This window comes from Haplochromis burtoni, unplaced genomic scaffold (assembly GCF_018398535.1).
Source record: "Haplochromis burtoni strain Fernald_Lab_line unplaced genomic scaffold, NCSU_Asbu1 Contig_112, whole genome shotgun sequence".
NCBI lineage: Eukaryota > Metazoa > Chordata > Actinopteri > Cichliformes > Cichlidae > Haplochromis > Haplochromis burtoni.
In genome coordinates, this window is record NW_024582473.1 from 1,353,653 (window position 1) to 1,363,635 (window position 9,983).

The 9,983-nt window shown below is 40.5% G+C and overlaps 1 protein-coding gene across 1 annotated transcript in view; it reads right to left on the reverse strand.

Moving 5' to 3' along the window:
* LOC102305794 (FA complementation group A) overlaps positions 1 to 9,983 on the reverse strand; it is a gene marked incomplete in the record, with an annotated part of 33,680 nt that overhangs the window by 20,746 nt on the left and 2,951 nt on the right. Inside the window, 18 exon segments of the mRNA XM_014335531.2 lie at positions 398 to 468; positions 557 to 690; positions 1,468 to 1,566; positions 3,031 to 3,101; positions 3,242 to 3,291; positions 3,394 to 3,454; positions 3,865 to 3,953; positions 4,210 to 4,269; positions 4,433 to 4,528; positions 5,580 to 5,690; positions 5,838 to 5,971; positions 6,184 to 6,325; positions 6,972 to 7,048; positions 7,794 to 7,906; positions 8,296 to 8,359; positions 8,559 to 8,669; positions 9,044 to 9,153; positions 9,316 to 9,389. Coding sequence (XP_014191017.1) covers positions 398 to 468; positions 557 to 690; positions 1,468 to 1,566; positions 3,031 to 3,101; positions 3,242 to 3,291; positions 3,394 to 3,454; positions 3,865 to 3,953; positions 4,210 to 4,269; positions 4,433 to 4,528; positions 5,580 to 5,690; positions 5,838 to 5,971; positions 6,184 to 6,325; positions 6,972 to 7,048; positions 7,794 to 7,906; positions 8,296 to 8,359; positions 8,559 to 8,669; positions 9,044 to 9,153; positions 9,316 to 9,389 — 1,667 coding nt within the window.

Sequence of the window (9,983 nt, forward strand, 5' to 3'; positions counted from 1 at the left end):
GAAAAAATATCGAACCGTGACACCAAAGTATCGAACCGAACCGTGAATTTTGTGTATCGTTGCACCCCTACTCTTTATATAAGAAGACTCTGAAGGTACTCTGGACAAGGTTTTATTTACATCTTGCAGAGGTCAACTTTCATTTTACAGGCACTAGTTAATATTTTGGCCTTTTAATTGGACAACACAAAGGAGACACATGTTGGTTTTATCACACCTTCAAATCAGTCAGAATCAGGATTCCAGATTCGGTGTTGATGATTAGAACCTATTTAGAAACTTGCTATCTGTTATTGCAAAGCTCTATTAAAGGCTTTGAGTCTGGCAAGGCATTTAAAAAGAGCTCAGGATTATTTAAATATACGATTTGCAACTTTTCCTTAAAGTTCCTACTCACTTATTCGGAGGGTTTGATTTGGAAGAATTTAGCAAGCACTGGCAGAAGTTTCTTAGGATCATATTGACAACCTGAGAGAGAGTCAATAAAAATGCATACTAGTTAGCACACACATACAGCAAGAGGGCTGCTGATTTATAGACTTTCATCAGTGCGTACTTTGACATGGAGCTCGGAGGATGGAGGAGCGTCAGTGTGAAGACTGATGACCTTTTGTCCAATCGGATCGTCGGGACGACCAGGGAAGATGACACTGAGCGTGTGTGAGATCCTGGACAGCTGGGCCGACATGTCTGAGGACACGTGAGTGTTGAACAAACTGTGGAGGAACCTGAAGGCCTAACACAGGCTAAGCCTTCATCAAAACTATTTTCTATACTTTTTCAAACGTACACATCATTCAGTAGCTGAGCCTTTATAACAGACACTCACTTCCTGAGGGTCTTTGATTCACATACTGTGGCGCCATCTTGTGGTTCACAACACAACAAGCCAAAAGCAGCAAACAAAACAAAAAAACTCTTTATTAGAGTGAAAAAGGTGGAATAACGTGGGGTATGCTTTAGGACAGGCTTTAGGACAGGCTTTAGGACAGGCCTGCCTTCTGACTGACAAGTCGGGGCCCTTTGCACGGTGAGGCATCTGGAGGCTTCACACTGGGACATTATTAACCAGTGGGCAACATTATTTTGGCTATGCCCATTTCTTATGTACAGAATGTGTACTTGTTGTTTAGCCCTCTTCTTTTTGTAAATCCGAAGTATTATATATGAGGAACCCTATAATTAGGCTCAAATTAGTTTAATTTGATGTTTAGCAACTACATCAAGGAGTTTAAACTATCAGCTAAAATATTACTAACCAAATGAAAGTACAGACCTGAAAGTGAGGTTTGTACGCATGTTGCTTAAGTTTAAATGCCACAAATGAAAAGTATATATAAATAAATAGAGATAAGATCAGAAAGACCTAAGAAACTGGTCTCTGTGTGAATCTCTATTATAGACTGGTGAAGGGTTTTCCTTGACAGAATATAAAACGTGTGAGTGAGCGCATGAACACCTTCCCACCTCCATCATTTCCATCAACGACAAGTTCTGCAAACTCCTGCAGCTGAACCTTCAGGACCTCCAGGGGGTCATCATTGCCGTCTGAACACGTAGCATTCACTGAAAACAGGAGATGAGGATCAGTTTCTGACTATGAGATTGTTGTATTATATGAAATAAGTGCAAAGCTGAGGCTGCACAAGTCAGCTGCGTATTATTTATATGTACAGGGCTCTCAGGGCTGAGAGTGTGGTGAAAATTAAATATAATCATCAATCAGTCTAACCTGTCACTCTCAAGCACAGCAGCTCAACTAACAGAGTCTCTGCAAAATTATACCCACGCGTAGACTGAAAAACACAAATCTGTCAAAAGGTGACAGAATTTATCGCACTGGTTTTCACTCATCATAGAGTGAAACCTCATCTTACATCTAATCTGACTTTCCCCACATAAACTCATCACACTGAGACATCAGTGAGTCAGTCTGATGAGTGCAGTGCTGAATGATCATGTGTGATGACACGCCTCTCTGATGCAGCACTTCTCAGATCATGAGTGCTTTGCTTCCTTCAGGAGGCTGCAGGGATAAAATCGACTCAACACAGAGGTGTACATGCACACCCAAACCCTTCAGGGTCTGGAGACGAAAGCTGATGAAGCAGCGTTTAAAACGTGCTTTCTCCGAATGCCCAGCAGAGGGAGACTACACTTGCTGTCATGAAAGTATGTTTTCATTGATGTTATTGATTTTTTTATTATATTGTAGTCAAATAAAAGATAAGTCACCATATCTTGTAACTTATGCTTGACCATTCGTTACAGGTTGGGGATTATTTTTTTAAAGTCAGAGGCAACAAAGTTTCCACAAGACTAGCCCAGCTGTTTGTCTTCATGCTTAAATTGGGAAATGAAGAAAGGCTCCAGCGTCTGTCTCTGGTTTGGACGTGCAGATCAGCAACCCTGCCGTTCTGCCTGAGCCAGCACACCAATAGCAAGTAGAGCTATAGCAGGCAGAATGCACTGCATTAATCCAATTTACCTGTAGTAGTTGCTGATATAGCTCCACTTATAAACTCTAATCACTGATCACTTCCCGTGAAAGACATTACCAGTCATTCTGTGCTCTCTTACTTTCTACTAAGAAGTACATCTGTTGAATGTTTCTCTGTCTGCTAAACCAAATAGAATTCCAAACTATATCTATTATGCACTATTTTATCTTACAGAGGTGCTTTGCTGCTTCAGGGACAGGGTGACCTGTCGGAGAAACTTGGATTCTGGCTTCTGACAGAAATCCCAAAAGGAGAACATCAAGTTATCGGATTGTCAAATAGAGTTGGAAATCTAGTGCCAGAACAAGCATAAATCCATGTCTGAATGACTTTAAAGGAAACATTTTAGACTTTCAAAGAGCTCAGACATGCATCCTAGTGAGATGCTTTGAGTTGCACACAAAACAGAAGAAATCAGGAGGCCTTGAATACTTTTTCACTGCACTGTGCTAATAATCAAACAAATAATGTCCATCTTTAAAATAAATAATAATAAATAATGTCAACGGTCCTTTAAAAGAATACCCACTATTCTGTTGTCTCTGCTTCTGGCAGGACTCCATGTAGGATGAATACTGTGCAGCAGGGATCTTATCAGCTCTAAACACACAAAAAGTAACAAATAATCATAGTGTGGTGATGATGATCAATGTTATCACTTAAAACAACTAGAAACTTAATTAAAGAAGAAACTCTGGGAACAACCTGCTGACATTTTCATCTCTCTGATAGAAACTCACTTTTTCAACGCTTCGATGAAACTCATTCGAGCATCGACTTTCACAGGAAGCTGCAAATAAATGACAGTTCATGCATGTCATGCAACAAAAACACAACCTCACACATGAGAATGCACAGAAGAATATCGGGAGGGATAACAGGAAGCGCTTACCACTCTCGGAGTGAGCAGCGCGGGAAGGAAGCGAGTCAGGAAATACGGCCTCCGGAAAATACTGTGAGAAGACCAGAGAGGACCTTCAAATAACATGTATTTTATATTTAAAACAGATTATGAGAAAAGGGCCTCCTGAGCACTGACAGGCTGACTGGTTGGTTGCTTCATGTATATTAAAAATACATGTAAAATTGAGTTATACCATTCAGATCTTCTCAAGAAAATATCACAAAGTAATCCAGATCATTCTGTGAAGTCTGTTCTCATACTTTTGTATTTTCTATCCCTTTAATGTCTTGTGTCACTTTCAGACCATTAAAGTCTCTTCGTGGTTGTCCTGCTTTCGAATAACACCTTTCTGTAGCTGCTAAATTCTTTTAAAGAAAACACCTTAAAGCTCTCTTAAGCCGAGGGTTGGGGGCCCTGGCTCCTCAGCCCTGTGTCGGGTATAAATGTGCTGTAGTTTACCTGGCCTCCATGACTGTGGCAGAGATTCTGCCTGTGCTCTCAAACAGAGACACAGCTTTGTCCACATCCTGGGCAGCCTGACACTGAGGCTGCAGACACACAAACATTGGACTATTAGACTTATGTCAACCCAGGACTCAGCGATCCCTAATTACACCCGTGTCCACACAAAGTTTGTGTTGCTTGTTACTTAAGATGTAGAAGATAGTTTGGGTTCTGATGCCAGTTTGCAGGTTACAGAATAGAATAACAGAGCATAGAAAACAGAAGGAGGGCACAGCATGGAATAGAATATGTATTAAAAATTAAAATTCTAATAGAATATCCACTGTGAGTCACTGTTACCTGCACCGATGTACCTGCAGCCGAAACATCCTCATATAAACCCATGTCCTCCACTGACTCCTGCACACACACACACACACACACACACACACACCGTGATATTTAATTCATGTGCGCTACACTATTAACCACAATCCACTCAAAGTGTTGTTTTTATTGTATTATATGGAAAAATCAAAGTAACACAGTGATAACGACCTTCTTCTTTCCCTTTTCTTCTTACCTTAAGGTCAGCCAGTCTGGTCTTAGCCAGTGAGACGTACTCCATCAACAGGCTGCGGTGTTTCACAGGCACATATGGAGGGTGGAGGATGTGAACCTAGCAGGGGAAAATGACAGTGAGGTGTCAGAGCTGGGCTATTCCTCTCAGTTTCTAGCGTTTTCTTATAGTGTACACTCTCCAGAAAATGCCATAATTCTGCTAGCATTTGTTCCCAGCAGACATGTAGTTATATAAAAGTATTCATGGGCGATCCATTTTTCATAGCAGATATGTTACAAAAAGTAGAAAATAGCAGCTGAAAATGATCATTAACAAGCAAAACAAGCAAGCAGCATGAGAGCTCAGGAGAGCGGCTGTTGACAGCAACGAGCAGGCAACACAGAAAACCTCCTGGAGCGATTAGCATCCCCAGAACCAGAGGGGACTTTCACGTGGAAATGGAAATGCTTCGTCGAGAGGTTTAAATAAGTAAAACTTAAGACTTTTTTAATATTCAAGATATTTAAGTGGTTATTCTTTCCATGTAAAAATAATGATGTTCAATGTTCAGTGAAAGTATTTGGTTAAAGTTGAAAACATAGTCATAAATATTCTATAAATGTTTTGACATATTGTTTTTTTAATCTGATTTTTTAAACTAGTGTATTTCTACAAATGGCAAATAAAAGCTTTTATCTTCTGTACATGAAGTTTTCATATCGCCGTGTCCATTGAATTTAATGTTTCAACTTCAATAATTCCTCAAAATATGTGGTCGGACCTGCTTCTGCTTAACCTTGAGTAGAATTGAAGTCTTAAATCTAAGAATTAAAACATTTGCCGTGTGTAAACAAATGATGGATAATCTTATTTTCCACAAGCAAAACATTGCTGCATTAATGCACTCCGATAAGCATTAAGATTTCAGTGCAACAGCGACTGAAGTAGCTTCAGGTTTAACAAACACTGCAGCTACAGCGCTCAGGATTCAGACAAGTCAAGTGAGTTGAAAAGACTGAGAAGATGCACTCACAGCAACAAAACCAGCAACATTAGTGCTACTGCAAATCAAAGCAGTCTGCACTAGCAAAACACATAAGGGAATATAAGCATATTAATACCCTGTGCATTCCTACTAAGTGTAAACTCAGAGACGCGTGGATGTCACCTTGAGGTACTGTGGAGGTTCAAAAGGCACGAGGTCGGAGAGGAACTTCAGCAGGAACACCAGCGACTTCTTACTGCTCGCATGATAGCTACTGCCACCACCGAACGACATCTGGAAAGGTAGAAAAAGATTCTGCTGGTATTAAAAATATTAAAATAAAAGGTATAAAGCTCTCAGTGTTTCAGTCTATGGCAGAAAAGGTAATTCCCAAAACTATTAATAAACTAGAAACTATTAATGGATGTTAAAAGGCGAAACCTTGAACCAGTCGCTGTACGAGGGGAAGATGCCGGGTCCTTCCAGTCCACCCTGTCGAGCCAATAAGAAGGCGGTTATGAGGTTCTCAAGGTCATAACCTTCGAATGCAGAGTTCAGCAGTCTGGACAGCAGCTCTATCGGAGACACAGAACAGGACAGATATCACTGTGCTCCTCTGTCTCTGAAATACTAGTTTACTGCTACAGAAACTCGAGTTTATTTCAATATCACTACGCTGGTTTGGAATAAAGGTTGTGCATGATTTTTCTTTAAATTTGGTTTTTCTTCTTCCTTTCACACATAAGACTTCCACCTGTCTGTGCTGATAGACCATCAGCACGCCTACCTTTGAGGCTGGGCTGGGCACAGTGGTAGTACACCAGCAGGGTAGAGAGGAAGCACAGGACATGTTTCCAGTTGACTTCATGGGTTTCCAAAACCTGCTGCAGGTGACGCAGCAGCTGCTCCACGCTGAAGACCACAGCCAGCTGTTAGAGGAACAAAACAGCACAGAACAGTTACTCAACAGTCCCTGCTGACCACTGATTTGTAAACTGTGGGTCTTTTCAGCTTTTTAGTGAAAGCATTAATCCTGAAGAGGAAACCACTGATGTTGGTAGATAAGCGCTTGTGAGCTGGCAAAATGTGAAAGAGACAATATCATACAAATGAAGGTCTCAAAGTTAAAAGCAACTTAATACCTAAAAGTCATAGTGAAACCAGCGTCCTGCCGCACCTTTAGAATTGATCATATTGCAGTGCAAAGCTTTGTTTTAACTTGTGATGAGGAGATCGATCTGAAGAAAGTGCGCTTAAAGGGAGAAGGAAAGGAGCTAAAACCTGACTTCTAACAATCAAATCAGTAGTTTCTTTACTCCGCCTCCTCACTTAAAAACCAAATGTGGCTGATCGTTCTCGGTTGTTCCCCCAGCCTCGGGAATAGTTTACAGTCTCACATAAAGTTGACAAAAAGTTCAAAAGTATTTCCACCTATTTTTAGTTAAGAAATTAATAATAAGAAATTCACATTTAGCTTCAATTCAGACACAGAAAGAAAACAGAATACAGAACATGTTTTCTTCTTCTTAATCTTAATTACATGCGACAAACTGACAAACCCAGTTACACATTTACCTGACGGAAGAGAGAAGTCAGCAAGCGGCTGGCTTTTGCAAAGGTCCACTCATTCTGCAGGGTGATTGCATCTGACACTGAGAACATATCAGTTATGTCATTTCTGCAGCATAAAAATGACTTTTAAAGATTTATTTACACCACATCAAATATCGCTGGACCTACGAGTGATTTGAGTTGCTTAGACCTTAATTTGATGCTTTTTGTGATGTTTCCTAAAAGAGTTTTTATTAAACTTATTGTGCAATATTTATACCACATGGAGAGTTAAGTAATTCATGCAAAGACAGATGTTTTATAGATGTTTGCAGATCTGTCAAGTCTGAAGCATCCAGGGATTGAACCATCAACCTTCCAGTAAGTAGATGACCTGCTCCAGGTAACCAGGCTTGATCCTGCTTAGCTTCCAAAATCAGACGAGATCGGGAGCGCTCAGGGTGGTGTGACCTTTAAATAGTCAGTGATCATTTATAGCTAAATAATATAAACTGGTAGCTAAATGGGTATTGATTAACCCATTAAAGTTTTGGAAACTTGATGATTTAATCACCTTCCTTAGTACTATTGATGACAGTTTAAACGTCACCTGCACAAAAGGCATCAACAGACAAAAACACAGATTTTTACATTGTGATCAAATCTCAGTAACGATTTTTTTACTGCGTACTGTAGATCAAGAAAATCTTTCTGAAACTGAACTCTCAGTTCCCTCTTAAAGGTCTTGCCAGATGAATAGAGGTGGATAGGTTCCAGCTAATCTTCAACATTTAAAAAAAAACTAAAGCCTCAGTCTGTTTGAAAGGGCCTGTGACAAGTCTTTACCTTTCAGTCGGGGCTTGTAGGTGAGAGTCTGCGTGAGGGAGTGTTTGAAGAAACGCTGAAGGCAATCGGCTGGCACTGAAACTCCACACAGTGAGGCATCAAAAATCTGAATCCTGCAGAAGACACCGAGCGAGAAATTACACACTGCATGTAACAGCAAGACTAAAACTGGTGTCAGGCACCGTGGTTTCAATAAAGTTTATATAAATCAAGCTCAGCATTTGACATCCAGAAGATCGCCATTTCTCCTGCATATAAAAAAATGAGCCGAAACCTAGAGGTTATGTTAGTGTGACTATTTGTAGGTAAGTATAAATCCCTTTGCCCGCTCTCCTGCCTTTGATTCCTGCGTTTTGTAGGAAAATCTAAAATTTAGTTTTCTTCTCTGATCTTGCAGTGACATATATATAAACGCAGGTCTCCTTTCTCAGACAGAGACATCAACAGTGCTGTCTGATTGCATGAAAGGTAAATAAGAAATAAATTTTTAAAAACCCAGAACCAAAGCTCAGCTCCTGCTTCAGCAGACTCCAGCGTCAGACTCTCGTCCACAATATCGAGAACCCCTGAAAGACGACAGAAAGCAATAAAAAGTGTGGCTAAAAATAAAGAAAAGAAAGTACTACCTTTACACCAAGACAACAATTAACAATCGAAGAAGTCAAAAAAGATGTTTTCCGCATGCAGAAGTGTGAGTCAAAGTGCTTTAGTTAATATTTTATCGGCACAGGACAGGCTAAGTGGGACAAGGACACGCAGACTCACAGAAGAGCAGGTCGTCTAGAATCGAGCAGCAGAGCAGGGAGAGCCTTCTGTCTGCAGCCGCCGGGTCGCGCCTCAGCTCAAAGCCTGCTCCCACTAAGACGCCAACCACACCTGAAACACAGAAGACCTTTCTTATTGTCTTCTTTAGCATAATGTCCTACAATATTTCCAGACACGCTCTCTTTGAAGTAAACTTACTCTACATTTAATGTGAGACAGAGGAGATGTCCCTAATGCTCTCATTTCATGCATATAGCTCTGGCTGTGAGCAAAGAAGCCCCACCCACCTGCTGTTCAAACCTTTTGTTTATGAGGGGCTGCCAATCAGAACATTTTGTTTCAGACAGTGGATGAACTGAGGTGCTGCACGAATGCCATGTAAGGAAAAGCTAATAACTGACAGGACCAAAGACCAAATCTCTAAAACCTGAAGCAGCATTAAGAACTGAACGATTTCTTGAGTGAAAGCTACAAACGTCTCCTACTTGACAACACTTTCTGCTGAAGCTGTTTGGTCTCCTCTTCTTCCTGTGGAGGCCTCCATCCACACAGGAGCCTCAACTGGGACACCAGCCACGATCTCACCTCTTCATCACTAAACAAAGGTAAAAAACAAAACAATGACTGTGTGTGAGGAGTGGGGGTATTTAATCTGTCAGAACAGCCCAGATCATAAATAATCAGACAGTTACACCTGTTTTGATCTTCATCTCTGTGAGACTGCGCAGAAAGAAAATCATTAACTGATATTTCTTACCTCTCTAAAATGTACTTCAGATTGAGGATGTTGTAAGAGTGAAGATAGTAGACCATCTCCAGTTTGGGTAGCCTCTGAAAAACCCCACCAAATTCTTTATTCTAGCAACGTTCACCAAGTGAAAGACTTTTTTTTTTACAAAAAACAAGAGCACAGTTTCAATCTTTATTAAATATAATTCAGTCCTGAGTGTAGAAATATTAATGGAAACCAGGAAGGTTATCATGAACTACATCATCTCGCTTTTGCAGCTGTGTGCAACACCTAGAAGGTTACAGACAGAGCTTCTCCACAGAGGCCTCTCCACCAAGTTTCATGTAACTCTCCAACTTGTTTTTTAGCTTTCTGATACAGAGATACAGCTAAATGAACTACTGTGGCTTGGACGCAGAAAGCAGAAAGGGATGGATCCAAATATTGATTCTTTTTTTGAGTCCAACAGAAAGTTGGTTAATATTCCACCAGCAACGCTGGGCAAAGTCTAGAAAAGCAAAATAAATTAAACATATGAGGACGGTTGTTCTGTGTCAAAGTCAAAGTTTCGTTTCTCTTTTCTCACTATCTCACTGCTTCATTCAAACTACACTCACCCGACTCTTTTTCAGGTTCACCTTGGTCGTATCGGGTTAGACCCCCTTTGTCTCTCAGAACTTCTTTAATTCTTTGTG